General features: G+C 43.0%; 1 protein-coding gene across 3 annotated transcripts in view; it reads left to right on the forward strand.

The window, feature by feature from the left end:
* The window catches only part of hspg2 (heparan sulfate proteoglycan 2), a 521,654-nt gene that overhangs the window by 183,369 nt on the left and 312,359 nt on the right, over positions 1-25,926 (forward strand). For all 3 annotated transcript variants that reach the window (XM_059951673.1, XM_059951675.1, XM_059951674.1), the window contains exons 5-6: positions 1,456-1,514; positions 23,977-24,137. In XM_059951673.1, the coding sequence (XP_059807656.1) occupies positions 1,456-1,514; positions 23,977-24,137 (220 nt within the window). The remainder of the gene's footprint in view (positions 1-1,455; positions 1,515-23,976; positions 24,138-25,926) is intronic.

Here is a 25,926-nt window from a genome sequence, read left to right on the forward strand (position 1 = left end):
TTGCGAGTCTTTGTGAACAATTCCCTAAAGGTTAACTTGCAGGTTGAGTTGTTTGTAAGGAAGGCAAATGCAATGTTAGCATTTGTTTCCGGAGGACTAGAAGATAAAAGCAAGGATTTGATGCTGAGGTTTTATAAGGCATTGGTCAGACTGCAGTTGGAGTAATGTGAGCAGTTTTGGGCCTCTTATCTAAGAAAAGATGTGCTGCCATCGAAAAGGGTGCAGAGGAGGTTCACGCGGATAATTCCAGTAATCAAAGGGATATATGAGTAATATGAGGGATATTTGATGGCTCTGTGTTTGTACTCACTGGAGTTTAGAAGACTGAGGGGGGATCTCATTGAAACCTATTGAATATTGTAAGCCTTGGATAGAGTGGAAGTGGAGAAGATGTTTCCTATAGTGTGGAAGTCTAGGACCAGAGGGCACAGCCTCAGAATAGAAGCACGTCCACTTAGAACAGAGATGAGGAGGTATTTATTCAGCCAGAGAATGGTGAATCTGTGAAATCAAGTGCCACAGACATCTTGGAGGCCAAGTCAATGAGTATATTTAAAGCAGAATTTAATAGGTTCTTGATCAGCCGGTTATGGGGAAAGGGCAGGAGAATGGGATTGAGATGGATAATACCTCAGCCATGATGGAGAGACCAAATGGGCTAATTCTGCTCCAACATCTTCAGGTCATACGGTCTTTCTACTATTGAGCTGGTTGTGTATCCAGTCAGCCAGCTCTTCTGGATCCCATGTTCTTTCACCGTCCAGAGTGACCCACTATGTGGAAAAGACTGTACTAAATGCCATATAAACCATGGCTGCAAACCTGCCTCATCACGTTTTGTTTTGTCATATTATCAACAAACTCAAATTCAAAAAAGTTCATAAGACGTGATCGCTCATTTACAAATCCATGCTGGCTACCCCTAATCAATCCGTGTTTCTAAATGCATGTACATCTTATCACTCAAATGACTCCTGTAACTTCCCTGCCACAGGTATTAGACTTACTGGTCAATAGGCCTAGGTTTATCTTTGCCGACCTTCATAAATAACAGCACAGCATTCACTACCAGCCAGTTTGCTGCTAACTTACCTGGTATGTTGGAGGATAGGCACTTGATGCAAAGGCTGGGAATTTCAGTGGCATTTGTTTTCTAAAATATGTTGTGCTTTTCTTGATTACATTGGCTGGTAGATCGGCTGATGTAGCCTCGTGGCAGCCCGTTCATTGCCCAGGATAACTAGGACCCAGTTTGTGACAATCAGTGCAGAGTGTTGATCTGGACTTTGCACTGAGTGCAATTCCTGAGCAGCTTGCCAGTAGTCAATATGCCAGTTGTAAGAGCATGCTATCACACATGTGATTGGATAACTCTCTGAATTCGATGTTTTAAGTAAAGGCAGCATCAGACTTGGTAATATTGTCTTTACCACTAATAATGTCATCTCTCTGCAGCTTGAATCTGAATTCCTCAAGATCTCAGGAGACCAGTCAGTCACTGTGGTATGGATCAGGTAAGTGTCATTTTGACACAGTCTCACTGTATGAGCGCCAAGCATGAAAATAAAGCAGTAGACATTAATCTCAGCACCTGTCACAATTTATTTTCAAATTATATTAATGTATTGTAGAAGGAGGCCATTTAGTCCATCAATTTCATGCGAGCTCTGATAGTAATCACATTGGTCCCAATGCCTAGTTATTTTCCTGTCACACGACTCCCTCGCACTTGCATCAATCTCCCCCAATCAATGTAGCATCTCACACTTATCAGCATTAAACTCCATCTGCTGTCTTTCAGCCCACTCTTCTAACTGTTCTAAATCTCTCTGCAAGCTTTGAAAACCTACTTCATTATCCACAATGCCACCTATCTCAGTATCATCTGCATACTTACTAATCCAATTTACCACCCCATCATCCAGATCATTAATGTATATGACAACAACACTGGACCAAGTACAGAACCCTGAGGCACACCACTCAACCAGCCTCCAACCTGACAAACAGTTATCCACCATTCCTCTCTGGCATCCCCCATCCAGCCACCGTTGAATCCATTTTACTACTTCAATATTAATACCTAATGATTGAACCTTCCTAAATAACCTTCCATGCGGAACCTTGTCAAAGGCCTTTACTGAAGTCCATATAGACAACATCCACTGCTTTACCCTCGTCAAGTAACCTCTTCCTAGTAACCTAGTTTTCTAGTAACCTCTTCAAAAAATTCAATAAGATTTGTCAAACATGACCTTCCACGCACAAATCCATGTTGTCTGTTCCTAATCAGACCCTGTCTATCCAGATAATTATATATACCATCACCAAGAGTACTTTCCATTAATTTACCCACCACTGACGTCAAACTTACAGGTCTATAATTGCTAGGTTTACTCTTAGAACCCTTTTTAAACAATGGAACCACAGGAGCAATACGCCAATCCTCCGGCACCATCCGTGTTTCTAAGGTTTTAACCTTTCCTTTCAACCTAACAGGAAAATAAAGATTCTGTACCCTCAAAATTTCACCCTTAAATGACCTCCATTTCTCTATTACATCCTTCCCATAAGACAAACTGTCCCAATCTATTCTTTCTAAATCCTTTTGCATCTCCTCAAAGTTAGCCTTTCTCCAATCAAAAATCTCAACCCTGCGTCCAGCCCTATCCTTCTCCATAATTATATTGAAACTAATGGCATTGTGATTATTGGACCTGAAGTGCTCCCGAACACATACCTCCGTCACCTGACCTATTTCATTCCCTAACAGAAGATCCAACAGTGCCTCTTCTCTAGTTGGTACCTCTATGTATTGCTGCAAAAAACTATCCTGCACACATTTTACAAACTCCAAACCATCCAGCCCTTTTACAGTATGGGCTTCCCAGTCTATGTGTTGAAAATTAAAGTGTCCCACAATCACAACCTTGTGCTTACTACAAATATTTGCTATCTCCTTACAAATTTGCTCCTCCAATTCTTGCTCCCCATTAGGTGGTCTATAATACACCCTATAAGTGTTACTGCACCTTTCCCATTCCTCAATTCCACCCAAATAGCCTCTCTAAACGAGCCCTCTAATCTATCCTGCCAGAGTACCGTTGTAATATTTTCTCTGACAAGCAACGCAACACCTTCCCCTCTTGTCCCTCCGATTCTATCACACCTGAAGCAATGAAATCCAGGAATATTTTGTTGCCAATCACACCCCTCCTGCAACCATGTTTCACTAATAGCTACAACATCATATTTCCAGGTATCAGTCAATGCTCTAAGCTCATCCACCTTTCTTACAATGCTCCTAGCTTTAAAATAATTGCATTTAAGAAATTCTCTACCTCTTACTCTCTGTTTATCTCTAACAGTGCAAACAACTTTACTATCTTCTTTTTCTTCTTTCTTCCATACATCTGTTCCGACACTCTGGTTCCCCTCCCCGCTTGGATCTAGTTTAAATCCACTGGAGCCTCTCTAGCAAACCTACCTGCAAGAATATTTGTCCCCCTCTAGTTCAGATGTGAACCATCCCGCCAGAACAGGTCCCACCTTCCCTGGAAAACTGCCGAATTATCTATAAATCTGAAGTCCTCCCTCCTACAACATGTCTTCAGCCACATGTTGATCTGCGCTATCTTACTATTTCTAAACCCACCTGCACGAGGTACTGGTAGCAATCTCGAGGAAATCTGCAGATGCTGGAAATTCAAGCAACACATCTACAGGGAGAAGCGCTGTTGACGTTTTGGGCTGAGACCCTTCATCAAGACTGATGAAGCGCTTCTCCTTATAGATGCTGCCTGGCCTACTGTGTTCCACCAGCATTTCGTGTGTGTTGCACTGGTAGCAATCCTGAGATTACTACCCTGGAGGTCCTGTCCTTTAACTTGGTGCCTAACTTCCTAAACTCACCTTTCAGGACCTCCTCACTCTTCCTACCCACGTCATTGGTTCCTACATGGACCACGACATCCAGCTGTTCACCCTCCCTCTTGAGAATACTGAGAACTGAATCCGAGATATCGTGGACCCTGGCATCAGGGAAGCAACAGACCATCCGGGATTCTTGATCTCTTCCACAGAACCTCCTATCTGTCCCCCTAAGTATCGAATCCCCTATCACTACTGCTCTCCTCTTTTCCCTCCTTCCCTTCTGAGCTGAGGGTCCAGTCTTGGTGCCAGAGACACAACCACTGCAACTTGTCCCTGGTAGGTCGTCCCAAAATGGTATACTTATTATTGATGGGAACGGCCACAGGGCTGCTCTGCTCATTCTATCTAATCCCCTTCCCTCTCCTGAAAGTCACCTGTCTCCTGACTCTGAGGATTGACTATCTCCCTGTAACTCCTGTCTATTTCTGCCTCTACCTCCTGAATGATCTGAAGTTCATCCAGCTCCAGCTCCAGTTCCCTAACTCGGTTTGTCAGGAGCTGCAGCTGGATGCACCTTTTACAGGTGTAGTTATCAGGGACAATTGTGCTCGCCCTAACTTCACACATACTGCAAACGGAGCACTCAACTGCCCTAAATGCTGCCTCCATTACCTACTCCTAAGGTAATTAAATTAATTAAAGGAACTTACCCAGCCTTACCTCACTTGGAGTGAAGCCCATCCTCAGCCTCTGCTCACTTTTTAAATTCTCCCGCTGACTTCCTTCCGCTTGCCCAGTTCAAACCTCGCCTCTGCTTATTCTTGCCGAAGCTTGTTGAGCCAAAGCTGTCCCACTCTGCTTCAGTCCACTCCGATAATGGCCACTATGGTGATGACCGCTGTATATGGTGGTCTTTTTTTTTAAACCTTTGGCGCGCTATGTCACGCACCTGCGCAGTCTAGCCTCTTTTCCCCGATCAGTTTAAAAAAAAAGGCTTCTTTCCAAGATGCCTTTACTTCTTCCCTCTCCTCCTCTTGCTTCGATTTGGAAGACTGTTGAAAAATTCCTCTCCTTTTTAAACCTTTGGCGTGCTTAGTCACGTGCCTGCACCGTCTAGCCCGGGGTGGGCAAACTTTTTGACTTGTGGGCCACAAAGGGTTCTAAAATTTGACAGGGGGGCCGGACCAGGAGCAGATGGACGGAGTGTTTTGGTAATACACCTCATAAGAGAAAATAAAATATCATGGGATATGTAGAAAACATGTGCTTTAATTTCAATTGAAAATGAACAAATGCATTACAACAAAATATCTGTCTTTGAAGTCCCATGGTATTTAGCTATTTATTGAAATTACTTTTAAAACACTGAAAATTAAATGAATAAAATACAGCTTTTTTTAATAGTAACAGTTATTATTTTAAAGCACTGAAAATTCTGTTATCCTTCAAGATATTATCATCATCACTCTCCTCCTGCCTGTCTTTATTTCAAAAACGGTAGGAGATGCAGGTCTACTTGTCCTGCTCCTTCTTATTCAAATGTCCCCTGTGCCAAAACTCAACAATGACCAGCACAAGGACAGAACCGTGACAGCGCGCCAGTATGCGGAGCGCGTTATTTGATCTGGAGCGCATTTTTTTATTTTGAGAACGTACGTGCACCTGCGCACTACTCATGTCCATCACTTAACAGAAATGACATGTAACATGTAAGGCTTATTGAAAAAAATATTTTCAAATGCATTTTTACATAACACAACAAAGAAACTTATTTTTACTTTCAGTGGGAACAGTGTTGTTGGTCTCCCTTTTTAGCCAGTGCATCAAAGTCTGGATTTAGTTTTGTTGTGGCGATTCTCAGGATGGATCTGAGGTGTTGGTCAGTTAACTTGGATCTGTGGCTGGCTTTGTTGATGTTCATGACGCTGAACGCCTGTTCACACAAATAGGTCGAGCTGAACAAAGAGTAAAGCGCAAATGTGGAGTAATACGCTGCACCTCAACAAAGGTCAATGTGTAGCGGTGTGCTACATGCAGCGCTAAAATTACGACACGGAGTCGGTAACTGCAGTCGAAGAAAAAAACTTTATTCGAAATCCCCAGCCTCACTTTTAAGCCTCCCTCAACCTGCCCCCTGTGGCGCAGAGGCTCCAAAGCTCTGTGCTCGCAAATCCCCGCAGGCTATCTCCCTTAGCCGGAATGCTGGCTAATTGTGAGCCGGTTCGGATGTGCCAGGAAATGGGTCGCCACAAATGTATATAGAGTGCGTCATCTATTGGGAAAATGCCAGAATTGTGGGGAAAAAACGTTAACAAGGTTTATTAATATAATTTCATCAAGTTCTGCGGGCCGGATTAAAAAGCTTAACGGGCCGCATATGGCCCGCGGGCCGTAGTTTGCACATGCCTGGTCTAGCCTCTTTTCCCCGATCAGTTCAAAAAAGAACGGCTTCTCTCCGAGATGCCTTTACTACTTCTTGCACAATTATTTCTACTGACATTCACAATTTGCACAGCACAAATTACCCTGAAGGTTTATATTTTAAAACACATTTTCTTGTTTGGGTTGTTAAATTTCTGAAGAATGACATTAGCTAATAGATTTCTGTGAGCTCCCTTGCCCTGGGGAGTTTTTGACAATGTGCTGAGGTGAAGTTTATTTCATCAGAGGCTACAATGTGAATTGGCCTTGCAGGTGTTTTAACATACAATGTTCTGTTTGCACTTTTCACATCTCTCAGTCGACAAATCCTCCTGGTGAGTGAGTGAACCTGCCAAACAGGAAGAATTTATTATGATTTAGACAATGACCCAGGAGTTACCTAGATTTAGGTGCATTGAAAACCCGTAACGAAAAGATAAAGCCATAAGTCATGTTTTTGTCTGGCTGGGCTTGGCTTCTATCCCGGGTATTTAACTTCTTAACTGAAAGAGTACACTAACACACAACTGCTCTCAGGAGTGCCCTGTGCACGTTCCTATCAGTACCTACCTGACTGGCTACCAGCACCCTGCACGTTCATATCCAAATCTACCTGACTGGCCACTAGCACCCTACACGTTCATATCCGTATCTACCTGACTGGCTACCAGCACCCTACACGTTCATATCCATATCTACCTGACTGGCTACCAGCACCCTGCACGTTCATATCCATATCTACCTGACTGGCTACCAGCACCCTGCACGTTCATATCCATATCTACCTGACTGGCTACCAGCACCCTGCACGTTCATATCCATATCTACCTGACTGGCTACCAGCACCCTGCACGTTCATATCCAAATCTACCTGACTGGCCACTAGCACCCTACACGTTCATATCCATATCTACCTGACTGGCTACCAGCACCCTGCACGTTCATATCCGTATCTACCTGACTGGCTACCAGCACCCTACACGTTCATATCCGTATCTACCTGACTGGCTACCAGCACCCTGCACGTTCACATCCGTATCTACCTGACTGGCTACCAGCACCCTGCACGTTCACATCCGTATCTACCTGACTGGCTACCAGCACCCTGCACGTTCATATCCGTATCTACCTGACTGGCCACCAGCACCCTGCACGTTCATATCCGTATCTACCTGACTGGCTACCAGCACCCTGCACGTTCATATCCGTATCTACCTGACTGGCCACCAGCACCCTGCACGTTCAGATCCGTATCTACCTGACTGGCTACCAGCACCCTGCACGTTCATATCCGTATCTACCTGACTGGCTACCAGCACCCTGCACGTTCATATCCGTATCTACCTGACTGGCCACCAGCACCCTGCACGTTCAGATCCGTATCTACCTGACTGGCTACCAGCACCCTGCACGTTCATATCCGTATCTACCTGACTGGCTACCAGCACCCTGCACGTTCATATCCATATCTACCTGACTGGCTACCAGCACCCTGCACGTTCAGATCCATATCTACCTGACTGGCTACCAGCACCCTGCACGTTCATATCCATATCTACCTGACTGGCTACCAGCACCCTGCACGTTCATATCCATATCTACCTGACTGGCTACCATCACCCTGCACGTTCATATCCGTATCTACCTGACTGGCTACCAGCACCCTACACGTTCATATCCGTATCTACCTGACTGGCTACCAGCACCCTGCACGTTCAGATCCATATCTACCTGACCAGCACCTTTCCTTCCATGCAGAACTATTTCAATGCATAACACTTCACTGGCCCTGTGGTTTGGCATTTCAGTGGAGGTGATGGTAGAGGCTGATTCAGTCTAAGAATCATTCCACATTGAAAGAGGCCATTTGGCCATCTATATCACTGCCAGCCCTTTCCAAGATCAGATCAATTCACCAATCTCGCCACGTTTTCCTTAGGCTCTCAGTGACTGTAGAAACTAAGCTTCAGGATCTGAATTTAAAAGTGGTCAGTTCTAAGTGAAGTAGGTTATATTGTTGTACGGACAATGAGATGTAAGTGACTACTATGTATAGAGGAAGGAAGATGTACAGAACTATTGATCATGATCCTGGTCACATTACCTTCATACTGAGGTGAAATCTTACACCTACAGCAACACAGAGGGAGGCAGGTCCCATATCCACAGCTGAAGAGCTGTCTCCAACATGAATCTACAGATGCCGGACATCCAAGCAACACATCAGATTCGAGGGGCCAAATGGTCTACTTCTGCACCTATTGTCTATTGTCTATTGTCTTTTCCCTCTCCTATTTCCCAGTATCCTGCAACCTTCTCTTACTTGCACTTACTCATCAATTCTTCATTTTTGATTGATTCTGGGAGAAATTTACGGTGATGTGGGAGTAAGCGACTGCGTTGTGGGAAACCCAGACAGTCACACGGAGAACATGCAAACTCAGCCAGGCAACCACAGGCTGATGAGCATCAGTGGCAGGAATGTTATTGTGAAAGATTTTTAGACAGGATTTATTTACATTTGAAAAGTACTGATTAGGGCCAGTCATCCTGGCTTTGTGTGTGGCAAATCGCATCTCATGAATGGGTGTTTTAAAGGATTGATGGGAGCAGGGCAGTAGATATTATCTACATAGACTCCTGCAAGGTCTTTGATAATGCCCTACATGGATGTCTGGTCCAGAAGGTTAGATTGTACAGCACCAAGGGTAGCTAGCTAATTGGAAATTAAATTGCCTTTGTGATAGGAGGCAGAGGATGGCACTGGAGGGTTGTTTTTCACATTGGAGGCCTCTGGGCAATGGCATGTCCATATATGGAGTTTATCATATATGTTAAAGATTTGGAACAGAGTATAGGTGTCATGATTAGCAGGTTTGCAGATAACACCAACATTGAAGGTAGAGCGGACACTGAGAAGGTTTGTCAATAATGACAAATCAAATTTACCACTCAAAGTGATAGATTTTGTGAAGTTAAACCTGACCAGGACAGACATAGAGAAAGGTGCAAATTTCACACAGACAATTCCCACAGCCCTGTAGAGTATTGTCGAACTGTGAGTACATAGTTCCCTGAAAATGGAGTACAGGTAGACAGGCTGGTGAGGAAGGCATGTGGTGCTTGGCTTCATTGGCTGAGTTGTTGAATGTCATGATACAGCTGTTGAAGGTGTTAGTGAAACTGAACATCGAGCTTTTCATTTCTGGTGAACACACTGATGTGACAAAGCTAGAGAGGGTGAAGAAAATATTCCCAACAATGTTGGCTGGATTGGAAGTCTTGAATTATCAGAGCAGATTGGATGATAGGAGGCATAAGGGGGGATCAATTGAGCTGTCTAATATTCTGAGAGGCAGAGATAGGGTAGATATCCAGAGTCTGTTTCCTATGATTGTTCTGTATAAAACTAAGTTTAAACTAAGAGTTAGGAGGTTTATATGTGGCTTGAGCGGTAATTTTTCAGATTGAGTAGTTGGTGCGTAGAATGAGCTTTCAGAGGAGGTGGTGGAGATGGAATAGCAACAACATTTCAAGAGGCAGCTGGTAGATACTTGAATAAGCTGGGCATAAAAGGATATGGAATTAATACAGGCACACGACGTTAATATAGATAGGCCTGGTGGTCAGCAGAGATGTGATGGGCTGAAGGGCCTGTTTGTACACCAACAACAATGGATCAGGACTGAGCCTGTTTACAGGAGCTGTGAGACAGCAGCACTGACTACAGGTGCCACAGATGTCCACTGAAGGGGTAATGGGAAAGGTGAAGATTGGCAATGTATGTGAATTATAAAAACTGTGAACAAGGTTTGAAATTCTCTTGAGGATCTTGGAAATGAGATGTGGAGAATGCTAGCTTTCTGCAGCTGGAACCCAGCCGATCTTAAATATTTTTCTCTAATCATGTAGAAGAGGAAAGCTGGAAAGTATCTCACTGACCCACAGCATTCCAAATTCAACACTCATCATGCTGAAGCTACGCCGTACAAACCGCTTTAGGAGGAGTTCACGCTTTGCTTCCAATGATGGCCCACTCACACTCTTGTCTGGTGACGATTCATGTATTATTTAGTCAGCTTGGCAAATTCAGAGTCTCTTTTTGGCTTCTTGCTAAATTTGAGATATGGCATTAATTTTTAACATGCTGCAGAGTGTGTTTCAACACTGAATTCCTGATCACGGCACCCCACTCCCTTCATACAGCAGGTCCCCTGATGGTTAACCCAGCTGATTGACAGGATGGAGGCCCCTGATTTGATCTCAGTTTGTACTAAGTTAGATGACACTAACAGAAGTCACAGAGAGATATTCCTCTTAAAATTTTTTCTAGAGCAAAGGATCAGTAGTAGGGTGCTCGTGTCCTCAAGTCTGCCCCATCATTCAATAAGCTCATGGTTGATCTCACCCTGACCTCTGCCCCTTGAATGTGCTTGCTCCACAAAGCCCCCAATTCCCTGCTCCTTCATGATGGGGTAGAGCCTCAATGGGGTAGAGCATTCCAGTGAATTGCCCCCCTCTGAAAGAAAAAAATTCCCTGTTTTTCTCAGTTCTAAGTGGCTGCCACTGACACTCCTCAGCTGGTAATCTAGCACCGAGTCAAACTTTTCACTGCTCATTCTCCTACAAACTACAGAATAGAGGGTGGAGCAGTAGTGCAGCTGATGGAGTTGCTACCTTGAACAGGTTCAGACCTGACTCTGGTGCTGTTTGCATGTTCTTCCGTTGACAGCGTCAGTCTCCCCTGAGTGCTCTGGTTTCCTTTCAAGTCCCAAAGGTGGTTGGCTTGGTAGGTTAACTGGCCAAAGTAGCCTCTGGTGTGTAGGTATGTGGTAATGTTGTGGTGGGAGTCGACGAGACTATGAGAAGAGCAAAATATATGATTAGTGCAAATGAATGGTTCATGGTGACAACGTAAAGAGTGTGAACCTATGGAAAGCCTCTGGCCTAGATAGTGTGCGTGGCCGTGTACTGAAGACCTGTGATGATCATCAGGCTAGAGTGTTTACTGATATCTTTAATCTCTAGCTTCGGAAGTCTGAGGTACCCAACTGCTTCAGTCATCCTAGTATCCGGCAGAAGAACTTGGTTACCTGCCTCAGTGATAATCATCCAGCAGCACTTACATCCCCTGTGATGAAGCGCTTTGACAGGTTGACCACGAAATACGTCAACACCTGCTCAAGGAGTGACTTGGATCCACTCCAATTTGCTGGCCATCACAAATGGTCAACGGCAGTTGCCATTTGGTTGGTTCTTCACTCAGCCCAGGAATATCTGAATGCTCTTCATTGAATTAGGATGGTCTTCATTGACCACAGCTCTGCTTTCAAGGTTATCACTCCTCAAAACTGATTAATAAGCTCCAAGACCTAGGCCTCAATAGCTTGTGCAAATGTATACTCAATTTTCTCTTGCCATTGCTGCTCTGCTATCATTCCTGCTTGGACTGGTAACATCTCCTCCACAATCACCATCAGTACAGGAGCATCACGAGGCTGCTCTACTCACTTTGTACTTATAATTGTGAGGTTAATTTCAGCTCCAGTATCATAGTTAAATTTTCTGAAAACACCACTTTCGTTGGCCAGATCAAAGGTGATGACAAATTGGCAGAAGGAGGGAGATTGAAAAACCAAAGCCAATTCAAAAGGCTGATTATTGACTACAAGGGAAGGAAACCGGCGGTCCATGAACTAGACCTCATGAGGGGAACAGAGGTGGCGAAGGATAAGTAACTTTCAATTCCTTGGCGTTACCATTTCAGAGGATCAGTCCTGGGACCATCACATAAGTGCCATTGCAAAGATGGCACTGCAGTGCCTCTACTTATTTAGAAGTTTGCACAGGTACATCATTGACAAAACTCTATAGATGCACAGTGTCCTGACTGGTTCTATCATGGCCTGGTGTGGAAGCACTAATGCCCAAAAATGGAAAAGCCCACAGCCCAGTCTATCACAGGGAAACCCTTCCACCATTGAGTACATCTAGAAGGGCCGTTTCCACAAGAAAGCAGCATTCTTCCTCAAAAACCCCCACCATATAGGCCATGCTCTGTTCTCCCTGCTTCCGTCACGAAGTACAGGAGCCTTAGGTTCCGTAGCACTGGATTCATGGACAGTTACTACCCATCAAGCTAACTCCCATCACCTCAACACTGAGCTGATTCCACAATCGCATGTCTCACTTTAGGGACTTGACAAATCTATTTAAAATACTAATTATTTACTTTTTTCATTTTTGCACTTTGTTGTTTATCACTTGTTGTGAGTGTAGTTTTCTTGATTCTGTTGAATTTCTTTCATCTAACGAATGACTACTAAAATCTCAAGGCAGTATATGGTGACATACAATATATGTACTTTGATAATAAATTTACTTTGAACTCTGAGCCCTCTGTTGTAAATTGACTTCCAGTGATCACAATATGATTGAGTTCAACTTGAGATTTGATAGGGAGAAAGTAAAGTCTGAGGTAGCAGTATTTCAGTGGAGTAAAGGAAATTACAGTGATATGAGAGAGGAGTTCGCCAAAGTAAATTGGAAGGAGATGCTGGCAAGGATGACAGCAGAGCAGCAGTAGTGTGAGTTTCTAGGAAAAATGAAGGTGCAGGATTGATGTATTACAAAAATGAAGAAATGTTCAAATTGCAAAATTATACAAAGGGAGCCAAAGCGAATGTAAAAGCAAAAGAGAGGGCGTACAACAAAGCAAACATTTGTGGGAAGGTAGAGGATTAGGAAGCTTTTAAAACTCTACAGAGAGCAACTAAAAGAATCATTAGGAGGGAAAAGATGAAATATGAAAGCAAGCTAGCAAACAGTATCAAAGTGGATAGTAAAGGTTTTTTCAAGTATGTAACAAAAAATAAAAGAGGGATGAGTGTGGATATAGGACCACTAGAAAATGAGGCTGGAGAAATAATAACAGGGGTCAAGAAGATGGTAGATGGATTAAATGAGTTATTGCATCAGACTTCACTTTGGAAGACCCTAGCCGTCTGCCAGATGTTGATGGGTGTGAGGGAAGAGAAGGGAGTGCCGTTACTGTTACACGGGAGAAGGTGCTCAAAAAGCTGAAAGACCTATGAGTACATAGTCACCCAGACCAGGTGAACTGCCCCCTAGGGTTCTGAAAGAGGTGGTGGTAGAGATTGTGGAGGCATTAGTAAGGATCTTTGAAAAATCATTTGGACTTTGGCATGGTGCCAGAGGACTGGAAAACTGAAAATATCACTCCACTCTTTAAGAAAGGAGGAAGGCAGCAGAAAGGAAATTATAGACCAGTTAGCCTGACCTCAGTGGTTGGGAAGATGTTGAGGATGAGGTTATGGAGTACTTGGTGACACAGGACAAGATAGGACAAAGTCAACATGGTTTCCTGAAGGAAAAATGTTGCCTGACAAATTTGTTGGAATTCTTTGAGGAGATTACAAGTAGGATATTTACCTCGGGGATGCTGTAGATGTTGTATGTTTGGACTTTCAGAAGACCTTTGACAAGTTGCCAAACGTGAGGCTGCTTACCAAGTTAAGAGCCTTTGGCATAACCGGAAAGTTACTGTCATGCTTAGAGTATTGGCTGATTGGTAGGAGGCAGTGATTGGGAATACAAAGATCCTTTTCTGGTTGGCTGCCAGCGACTAGTGATGTTCCACTGATGTCTGACTTTTTTTTGCTGTATATCAATGATTTAGATGATGGAATCGATGACTTTGTTGCCAAGATTGAAGATGATATGAAAATTGGTGGAGGAAGAGGTAGTGTTGAGGAAACAAGCAGGCTGCAGAAAGACTTAGACAGATTAGCTGAATGGGCAAGAAAGTGACAAATGAAATACAATGTTGGAAAATGCATGGTCATGCACTTTGGTAGTAGAAATAAATGTGCATATTTTCTAAATGGGGAGAAAATCCAAAAATCTGAGATGCAAAGGGCTTGGAATAACCCTAAAGGTTAACTTGCAGGTAGAGTCCGTGATGAGGAAGGCAAATGCAATGTTAGCATTCATTTCAAGAGGTTTAGAATGCAAGAGCAGGGATATGATACTGAGGCTTTATAAGGCACTGGTGAGGCCTCACCTTGAGTATTGTGAACAGTTTTGGGCACCTTATCTAAGAAAAGGTATGCTGATATTGGAGATGGTTCTGTGGAGATTCATAAGAATGATTCTGGGAATGAAAGAGTGATCATACGAGGAACATTTAATGGCTCTGGGTCTGTAATCACTGGAATTCAGGATGATGGGGGATATTATTGAAACCTTTAGAATGTTGAAAGGCCTGGACAGAGTAGTTGTGGAAAGGATGTTTTTCCATGGTGGGAGAGTCTAGGACAAGAGGGCAGAGACTCAAGCTAGAGGGGCTTCCGTTTAAAACAGATGTGGAGAAATTTCTTTAGCCAGAGGGTGGTGAATTTGTGGAATTTATTAACCTAGGCAGCTGTGTCCAGGTCATTGGGTGTATTTAAGGCAGAGCTTGATAGGTTCTTGATTGGACACGGCATCAAAGGTTACGGGGAGTGGGGCTGAGGAGGGGAGAAAAGGATCAGCCACAATTAAATGACAGGGCAGACTCGATGGGCCAAATGGTCTAATTCTGCTCCTATGTCTTATAGTCTCATGGACTGAACCAGCCGATCCATCTCACTCTTGTATGCCTCCTCGTCACCATCTGAGATTCTGACACCAATCGTGTCACTGGTGAATTTATAGTTGGTGTTTGCATTGTGCCTAGCCATACAGTCAAGGGTGTAGACGGATTGGTGCAGAGGGATAAGCATTAATCCTTGTGGTGTACCAGTGACCATGTATGGAGTTGGCTTGCATTAGCATGGATGGAGTGTTTGGTTAACCAATAGAAGGCAAAGAGTTGGGATAAATCGGTCTTTAGAACATAAGACATAGGAGCAGAATTAGGACATTAAGCCCATAAAGTCCGCTCCGCCATTCCATCATGGCTGATCCCGGATCCCATTCAACCCCAAACACCTGCCTTTTCTCCGTATCCTTTGGTGCCCTGACTGATGAAGGGGTATTAAATGGAGTGCCACATGGGTAGATGCTGGACCCACAACTGTTCACAAGACACATTAACAATTTGGACGATGGCCGTGTATCTAGCTTTGCTAATAACGCTAAACTGCGTGGAAAAGCAAATTGTGCAGAGGATGCTGAAAACCTGTAAGGAGATATAGATAAGTTCAGTGAGTGGGCAAGTGTTTGGCAAAAGAAGTATATTATTGGTAAGTGCAAGGTCATCCACTTTGGAAGGAGAAATGGAAGATTAGATTATTATTATTATTAACTTGAATTTGAGTGCAGGGAGATTATGCTGCAACCATGCAGGCTACCTGAGGGCACATTTGGAATACTGCATGCAGTTCTGGTCTTCTTACTTGAGGAAAAGATATACAGTCAGCCCTCCTTATCCGCGGTTTCAACCAACCGCAGATTGGGAAAACCCAGAAGTTCTCTCTCCTGCACTCATCATTTGAGCATGTGCAGACTATTTTTTCTCGTCATTATTCCCTAAACAATACAGTATAACAACTATTTAAATAGTATTTACATTGTATTAGGTATTATAAGTAATCTAGAAATGACTTAAAAGTACGGGCAGTCCCTGGGTTATGAATGAGTTCCATTTCTAAGTCGGTCTTTAAGTCGGATTTGAAGTCAGAACATTGGGTATTATTTAGCGTCAGTTAGTCAAACGTTTTTCTTAGTATATAGTACATATTTTACCTTTCTATGCATATAAAACACTTAAGAAACATAGGTATTTTTCATGGATATACATATAAAATATATATATTTTATATATAATATATATATTTATATATGCATATAAAACATACAGAAGTATGATTGTGAGGGCAGCTTGTTGTTCTCGGTGTTGGATGTTGGAAGTCCTGGAGTCTCCTAGCCTCCTGGACGTCCATATCTGTGCCAGGTGCCCTGAGCTGCAGCTCCTCAGGGACCGTGTTAGGGATGGGGAGAGTGAGGAGTTGATAGGAGTTACAGGCAGGTGGTCACACCAGGGCCACGGGAGGCAGACAGGTGGGTCACAGTTAGGAGGGGAAAGGGAAGAGTCAGGTACTAGAGAGTACCCCGGTGGCTGTACCCCTTGACAATAAGTACTCCTGTTTGAGTACTGTTGTGGGGGACAGCCTACCTGGGGGAAGCAACAGTGGTCGTGCCTCCGGCACAGAGTCCGGCCCTGTAGCTCAGAAGGGTAGGGAAAGGAGAGGAAGGCAGTAGTAATAGGGGACTCGATAGTTGGGGGGTCAGATGGGCGATTCTGTGGACGTGACCTGGATGGTAGTTTGCCTCCCAGGTGCCAGGGTCCTGGATGATTCTGATTGCGTCCAAGATATCCTGAAGTGGGAGGGTGAGGAGCCAGAGATCGTGGTACATACAGGTACCAATGACGTAGGTAGGAAAAGAGAAGATGTCCTGAAAGGAGAATATAGGGAGTTAGGAAGGCAGTTGAGAAGAAGGACCACAAAGGTAGTAATCTCGGGATTACTGCCAGTGCCACACGACAGTGAGAGTAGGAATCGAATGAGGTGGAGGATAAATGCGTGTCTGAGGGATTAGAGCAGGGGGCAGGAATTCAAGTTTCTAGATCATTGAGACCTCTTATGGGGCAGGTGTGACCTGTACAAAAAGGACGGGTTACACTTGAATCCTGGGGGACCAATATCTGGCGGGAAGGTTTAATAGAGCTGTTAGGGAGGGTTTAAGCTAATTTGGCAGGGGGATGGGAATCGGAACGATGGAGCGGAGGAAAGAGAAAACAGAAATAGATCTAAGGTAGTGAAGGTATTGGAAGGAAGGGGTGGCGTGGCTTTAATGGTAAAAAATGATATTAAATCATTAGAAAGAGTTGACATAGGATGGAAAGGTACAGAATCTTTATGGGTTGAGCTAAGAAATCACAGGGGTAAAAGGACCCTGATGGTAGTTATCTACAGGCCTCCAAACAGCTGCAGTGATGCGGACTACAAATTACAGCAGGAAATAGAAAAGGCTTGCCAGAAGGGCAGTGTTATGATAATTGTGGGGGATTTTAACATGCGAGTGGATTGGGAAAATCAGGTCGGCACTGGAGCTCAAGAGAGAGAATTTGTAGAATGTCTATGAGATGGCTTTTTAGAACAGCTTGTTGTTGAGCCCACTCGGGGATCGGCTGTACTGTATTGGGTATTGTGTAATGAACCAGAGGTGATTAGAGAGATGGAAGTGAAGGAACCCTTAGGAGGCAGTGATCACCACATGATTGAGTTCACTGTGAAATTTGAGAAAGAGAAGCCGAAATCCAATGTGTCAGTATTTCAGTGGAGTAAAGGAAATTACAGTGGCATGAGAGAGGAACTGGACAAGGTTGACTGGAAAGGGACACTAGCGGGAAGGATGGCAGAGCAGCAGTGGCTGGAGTTTAAGCGATATGTGAGGAAGGTGCAAGACAGATATATTACAAAGAAGAAGAAATTTTCTAATGGAAAAAGGTGCAGCCGTGGCTGACGAGAAGTCAAAGCCAAAGTAAAAGCAAAGCAGAAGGCATGCAAGGAAGCAAAAATTAGTGGGAAGACAGAGGACTGAGATGTTTTTAAAAGCTTACAAAAGGAAACTAAGAAGATCATTAAGAGGGAAAAGATGAACTATGAAAGGAAGCTAGCAAATAATATCAAAGAGGATACTAAAAGGTTTTTCAAATATATAAAGAGTAAAAGACAGGTGAGAGTAGATATAGAACTGATAGAAAATGATGCTGGAGAAATTGTAATGGAAGATAAGGAGATGGTGGAGGAACTGAACGAGTATTTTGCATCAGTCTTTACTGTGGAAGACATCAGCAATTTACTGGACATTCAGGGGTGTCAGGGAAGAGAAGTGTGCGCAGTCACAATTACGACAGAGAAAGTACTCAGGAAGCTGAATAGTCTAAGGGTAGATAAATCTCCCGGACCAGATGGAATCCACCCTCGTGTTCTGAAGGAAGTAGCAGTGGAGCTTGCGGAGGCATTAGCAATGATCTTTAAAAGTCGATAGATTCTGGCCTGGAAGATTGCAAATGTCACACCGCTATTTAAGAAGGGGGCAAGGAAGCAAAAAGGAAATTATAGACCTGTTAGCTTGACATTGGTGGTTGGGAAGTTGTTGGAGTCGATTGTCAAGGATGAGGTTATGGAGTACCTGGAGGCATATGACAGGATAGGCAGAACTCAGCATGGTTTCCTTAAAGGAAAATCCTGCCTGACAAACCTAGTGCAATTTTTTGAGGAAATTACAAGTAGGCTAGACAAGGGAGATGCAGTGGATGTTGTGTATTTGGATTTTCAGAAGGCCTTTGACAAGGTGCTGCACATGAGGCTGCTAAACAAGATAAGAGCCCATGGCATTATGGGAAAGTTACATATGTGGATAGAGTGTTGGTTGATTGGCAGGAAACAGAGAGTGGGAATAAAGGGATCCCATTCTAGTTGGCTGCGAGTTACCAGTGGTGTTCCACAAGGGTCCGTGTTGGGGCGACTTCTCTTTATGTTGTATATCAACGATTTGGATTATGGAATAGATGGCTTTGTGGCTATGTTTACTGATGATACAAAGATAGGTGGAGGGGCCGGTAGTGCTGAGGAAACAGAGAGTCTGCAGAGAGACTTGGATAGATTGAGGGAATGGGCAAAGAAGTGGCAAATGAATTACAGTCGAAAAGTGTACGTTCATGCACTTTGGTAGAAGAAATAAACGGGCAGACTATTATTTAAATGGGGAGAGAATTCAAAATTCTGAGATGCAACGGGACTTGGGAGTCCTCGTGCAGGATACCCTTAAGGTTAACCTCCAGGTTGAGTCGGTGGTGAAGAAGGCGAATGCAATGTTGGCATTCATTTCTAGAGGAATAGAGTATCGGAACAGGGATGTGATGTTGAGGCTTTATAAGGCACTGGTAAGACCTCACTTGGAATACTGTGTGCAGTTTTGGGCTCCTTATTTATGAAAGAATGTGCTGATAATAGAGAGGGTTCAGAGAAGATTCACTAGAATGATTCCGGGAATGAGAGGGTCAACATTTGAGGAATGTTTGACTGCCCTTGGACTGTACTCCTTGGAGTTTAGAAGAATGAGGGAGGACCTCATAGAAACATTTTGAATGTTGAAAGACATGGACAGGGTGGGTGTGGCAAAGTTGTTTCCCATGGTGAGGGAGTCTAGTACGAGAGGACATGACTTGAGGATTGTAGGGCGCCCATTCAGAATAGAGATGCAAAAAAATTTTTTTAGACAGTGGGTGATGAATCTATGGAATTTGTTGCCACGGGCGGCAGTGGAGGCCGGGTCATTGGGTGTATTTAAGGCAGAGATTGATAGGTATCTGAGTAGTCAGGGCATCAAAGGTTATGGTAAGAAGGCGGGGGAATGGGACTAAAGAGGAGATTGGATTAGCTCATGATGAAATGGTGGAGTAGACTCGATGGGCCGAATGGCTGACTTTGGCTCCTTTGTCTTATGGTATTTCAATAATTAAACCACTGCGTTGCTTAGTAATAATTGTACCTTTCATCGGGGCAGTTCCCTTTCACATGCTCCATTAAAATTGTTCCGATTGTTGACCAATTGTAGCCTAACACTTTTCCAATGACCAATCGCGTTTCACCTCTTTCCGATCGCTTTATTACTTCCACCTTATTTTCAATTGTGATCATGATTATTTTCATGTACAGAAGCACTGCAATTTCAGAGCTGCATCGCTGGGTCCTAATGTTCACCGCACTAAACATATTAAATAAAGTCTGGGGTTCCACTGTGTCCTAAAGACCACTGCACTGAGACAGGTTAAGTAAGGGACTTGAGCATCCACGTTTTTTGGTATCTGTGGGGGGTCTCGGAACCAATCCCTCGCGGATAAAGAGGGCCGACTGTACTAGCTTTAGGGTTGTTGCAGATATGGTTCACCAGCTTGATTCCAGAGATGAGGGGGTTAGCCTAAGAGGAGCGATTGAGTCTCCTCAGAATATACTTACTGGAATTCAGAAAGATGAGAGAGGATCTTGTAGAAACATGTAAAATTACAAAAGGGGGTAGATCAGATAGAGGCAGGGAAGTTGTTTCCACTGATAAGTAAAACAAGAACTAGGTCTCAAGGTTTCGGGGAGTAGATTTGGGACAGAGATGAGAAGGACTTGCATTTCACAGACAACAGTGAATCTGTCGAATTCTCTGCCCATGAAGCAGCAGAGGCTGCCTCATTAAATATATTTGAAATGCAGTCATACAGATTTTTGCATAGTATGGCAATGAAGAAGGGTTGTGGGGAAAATGCAGGTAGGTAGGACTGGGTCCACGGCCAGGTCATCCATAATCTTACTGAATGGCAGATGGTCCAGATGGCCCCAATGCTCCTTTTATTTTTTTTGTTGTTTCATGCAGAAGAACATCTAGATTTCTTTGTACTCTATTAATTTGTCGTCACTCTCTGGAAGGAAAGGGCTAAGGAAATGTTGTTTTGGACCCCAGTTCTTATGGCTACCTTATGACACACATAAGTTGCTGCAGGAACTCAGCAGGCCATACAGCATCTATGGAAAAGAGTATACTCAATATTTTGGGCCGAGATCCTTCATCAGGACTGCCAGCATTTTTTGTGTTGCTTAGATTTCAGCCCCTGCTCTCAGATTTTTTTAAATGTTGTGAGTCCCTTCAGAAATAGGACCAGTGAATCACTACCCAAACCTCAAATCCCTTGATTCCATCTGAATGATGTTTTCTCAACATTTGGCCGAAAAGATAAAGGCTGATGTTATAATGGAGCCATCTCCAAGGACCAAACGGTTTGGCAGTTTTCAATGGATGGACACCAACCAAACTGAGGAAACCAGTCCTGAATACTCACTGCCCAGAGACCTCTGCTGGTCATTGCCCCTAACTCTAGTTGCACTGTACGCTTAAAAAGCCTATTAGATCCTTGCCGCCTATTAGATCCTTTCCACCTGAAAATAGTCCTAAAAAGTTCCAACCTTCTGCACAGCCTTATCGCCAGTTCTGCTGACCAAGTTTACTTATCCTGCTTTGTTTTCTATTATTGTTAACCTCACTACCGGGTGGTCCCAGCCTGGTCCTCCCGTCTTTTCAGTTGAATCACAGCAACTCTTATCTCAACATTGCAACAGGCTCCTTCTGCTTCCTGACTGTGCAACAGCAAACTTGATCTTTTTTCTTAACTCTTTGTTTTGATATCCTGTGTCCTTGCTGAACTGTGGAAAAAATTGCATCCTGCTTTGGGGTTATTTATTATTAGATCACCCTCTGTTGTGTTGTATAACCAATGTCCTTTGGTGTGGCACTATTAAATTGACTTTATTTGTTATATCCTTCACATACATGAGGAGTAAAAATCTTTACGTTACTTTTTCCTTTCTGAGGGAAAAAAATAAGTTGTCCAGGCTGCCTTGACATTTCATTATGTGCTTCCACTTTACGAAGGACTTGTGTTTAATATTTGTTCTGTTTATGAGGTTAGCAAATTCTTTGATTCCCTCCATGTTGCAGTTGATATCTGGTAACAATCTTGCCACCATGTGGGGCTGATTTTTCCCTCTCTTGTTTTTCGGAAATCTTGGAATTAGAGAGGATTTAGCTCACTTCCCCACTGACTTGGTACTGGCTCTTTGAAAATACAATCTAATGAATTCCACTCCTTGGCTGCTTCTTTAAGCATTTATCTGATTTTCCCTTTGAAAATTATGATTTAATTTGCCTGCAGCACTATTTCAAACAGCGGAATCCAGATCATGGCATAACAGATGTTCCCCTCATCACCTCTGACTGTGTCCTGACCCTCCTGGTGGAGTAATAATTTTATTCTTTTATTCCTTGCTTATTCTTTCTGAAGTCTTCAAAGGGAAATGGATTTGTGGGAGTACTCTGAGAGCTACCAAAGTCTTGATGGATCAAATGACCAAACTTGAATGAAATTTGGAATATGAATGTTTTGGAGCTCCATGAAATCTTTTAATTTCCTTCTCAAGGGAGAATACTCCCCATTTACCTCATTTTTCTGAGGAAGTTTCTTGCATGTTTTACCACCTCCTTTATTGCATTATTAAGATTTTTGAAGCTGGTTAGATCAGGTTTGAATCAAAGCCATTATCCTATGAGTCAGAATCTGATTTTCCAGTACATTATCCTTCTATGTGACCCCAGTGTTCAACTGAATTAAAACCCAAATACAGTACATGGCTCTGAATGTGCCCCATCCATGTTCCATCTTGATAATGGATATGAGTACTATAGTACATATTATTTCTGTTACTCTTTTCAAAACCTTGAATGTTTAAGGATTTTTGTGCAGGAACACAAAACACTGAACAAGTCATGAAATTATTTTTTGTATGCACAATAGAATAGAAAGTGGAATAGATTTTGATACAGCTAAGCCAAGCTCTGGAGAGCTCACATCTGGAACACAGTGTACAGTTCTGTGTATTCATTTTGGAAAAAATGAATATTGACCTGTGTAGTTGCAGATTAACACATGTATAATGGTTTCAGGATTTCAAAGGTTTAATCTTGAGGAGGATTGGAATTTGAAAGACTGTTGACTATTTTAGAATATTGGCAGAACTCAATAGGATAATGGAACAGGAAGGTCAGCAATTGAAAATATTAACTCTTTTTCTCTCTCCACGTTTACTGTCTGACCTGCTGAGTATTTCTAGTATTTAATGTCTATTTCAGATTTTCAGTTTCTGCAGGTTTTTTTGGTTTCTCTCTGATAGGCTAGTCCAGACGATATAATAAATGCTGAACTAGGCCAGTTGGGAACAATTTTAGCAGCTACTTAATACTGAACGTGATAAAAGCACAGTGCACTATCTCACGAAAAGACGTTTGTGTCTTGCTAATTGGTACAAAAATGGTAATTTGGCCAGAAGTATAAAATCAGATACCAGTGGATTTTCATTTGTGAGTGCTATAATAGTTAATTCACATGGTTAGTGTTACAGTGAAAAGCCACTGTAAACTCATGAAATAGATGAAAGGCCATACCAATGCCTAAGTCTTTATAAACTGACTAAAGTTGTATTTTGCTGAATTAGTTAAATGTCTTCCTACTGGCAACATGTTGGGAATTAAAAGCAGTCTGCTGTCAATCAGGCTGCATAAGTGAACAATTATGGATAACAGTGGTAGGCAGGTGCATCACGATGGTTGAGAGATTCTTAATCCAAAATCGTCCTGTAAAATAGCAACGGTTAACAGCAATCCTGCAGTCCTCCTTAAAGTATTGGTGCAGTAGTTCATTATCATTTTGTTGCTTAATGCAGTATTGCTGCATGCTGCAAGATTGAGAAGGCAGTGGTGCAGCAGTGAGTGGTGGTGCTGCACAGCTCCATGGGACCTATGTCCAATCTTGACTTCTGTCGAGTTCGAACATTTTTACCGTGACTGTGTGGCTTTTTCACATGCTCCAGCACCCTCCCATTTCCCAAAGTTGTGCAGGGTCAGTTGGGTGCTATAAATGACCCCTTTAATGTAAGCGAGAAAGTATCGATTGCAGAGAAATAGGGGAAAGGGAGAGTGATTGCCGGCATGGACCCGGTGGGATGAATGGCTTCCTTCTGCAGTATTGTACGTGGCATATCATCCCAGACTTGTTTCTGTTTAATCTTACAGAGAAATGGGCAAAAGTGTGATCGTGGAGTTGGACGTGGGATCTGACGGCAACAGCGACGATGCGGAGATAAAAGATAGGCTGCTCCTGGCTGTTAAAAGTGGATCCATCGGCCCTTATGAAACTTCACTTGACGGCTTCTCTTTCCGGCACCTTGGCGCAGGTATCTACAGTGTTTTATAGAATGACTGACACAATCTGACAAGAAACTGAACACTAGGATGAAGTTCAAATAAAGCAACTGGTGCTGATCTCACCTGGATGGGTTCTAGAGCAACAGCAAACAATCAGGCTTCTCCAGCTCTACCAAGGAAGGGATCCAGGATCTCGATCAACTGCAGAGGAGAAGGGTTCTGGCACTATAACCAGAGAGTAGGAGTAGTGTTGAAAACTTTGCACTGAAAATAGCACACTTGTGTCCAGAGATCTGAGTTTTTTCACTCTTTCTGTTGCTGAGAGTCTTTTACAACCGGGGAAGTGTGTTCGTGGCCATAGCTGCTGTTTCACGTATAGTGCAGAGGAGGCTATTTCTGAGCTTTAAAACTACTGATGCTTTTTCACATTTATAAAAGTAGGAAGCCTATGAGTATGGAATCAGCAGAGTAAATATAACCACTGTTAGAATTATAGCACAGGAGACACTTTCATTGGCAATGACCTTCTATTTGTCAGTTCCACCTGCCATGCCTATATCTTCATTTTAAATCCAGTTGTATCTCCAATGTGAAAGGATATCAACCTGCAACAATTACTCTGATTCTCTCTCCAGAGATGCTGACATTCCCTGGTTTATATTTTTTATGTGAAATCAATATGCCTCTCTCATGCAGTGCCAGTGTTGTGTATTAAAGCAGTTGTGGCTGTACGAATACAACGCCTTATTCCATTTCAGTAATAGATGAATCACTGGGTCTTCCAGCATGGACTAGTGAAGCATTCATTCAAAACACTCTTACAATGTAGTTCTGTGCCTAAACAACCCAATAGTGAGAATCAAACATAACTATATTGAGCATCAATTTATACTCTGAGATGTCAATGTGTTTTTCAGTAACTGAAGTTCAATTGCAGTCAAGCACATGGCTGTCATCTTTCTCACAGGCAGCAAGGGGATATACTCCAGATAAGTGTTCTATTGTTTTTATTACCCATGACATCTGCTCCTCTGAATAGCGCCAGGGAATCCTTTGTGTCCACACAAATAGGCCAGTAGAGCTTTAGTTTACTATCTGAACCGCAGCCCTCTTTCAGTGTGAGCCTGAGTCAGCCCGTAGAGTGACTTGCATCATGACATTGTAAAGCCATATGATTCCTCCACCTGCAAAGATAACCATTGAACTGGATGTCAACCAAATATTTCACTATAAGCTTCAATGATTTGTGATGTCAAATTAATTTCGACAATTTAAAATTTCTTAATGCAAGTTTCTGTACCAGTGACAAAAGTGGTGAAATTTAACTGAAATGTGGCGGGTATAAAAGAGCAACAGAAGGATCTGCCCTCATTTGAGTCAGCAGGGAACAATCAAATAAAATAATGCAGAAATGTGTCTTGCTGTTCATGCTACATGATGTCTATTGATGTCAGTTCCATTAGCTCTTGTCAAGCCTGAAGACCTCTAAGCCTTTTCTATCAAAGAATCCTTTTAAAACACTTTAATGAATGGTCACAAGTGACTTTCACACAGAATCTAAATTTTCTATTTCACATGCCACAGAGGAAATCTGTGTTGGACTAGTTCAACCAGATTATTAGCAGAAGGATGTTCAACAAGAACATTTCGTGGTGTGGATTGCTGAGAGATTTTGTGGAATTCGGCCTCAAGTGCTGAGAGTTGGCTGAGCCATGTTCAACTCATTAGCCATCACATTTATAAGGACAGAAGAAATAGCAGAAGTCGGCCATCTGGCCTGTCAAGCCTGGTTTGCTAGAACACCTGTGGACTCGGATT

Source organism: Hypanus sabinus, chromosome 27, assembly GCF_030144855.1.
Source record: "Hypanus sabinus isolate sHypSab1 chromosome 27, sHypSab1.hap1, whole genome shotgun sequence".
NCBI lineage: Eukaryota > Metazoa > Chordata > Chondrichthyes > Myliobatiformes > Dasyatidae > Hypanus > Hypanus sabinus.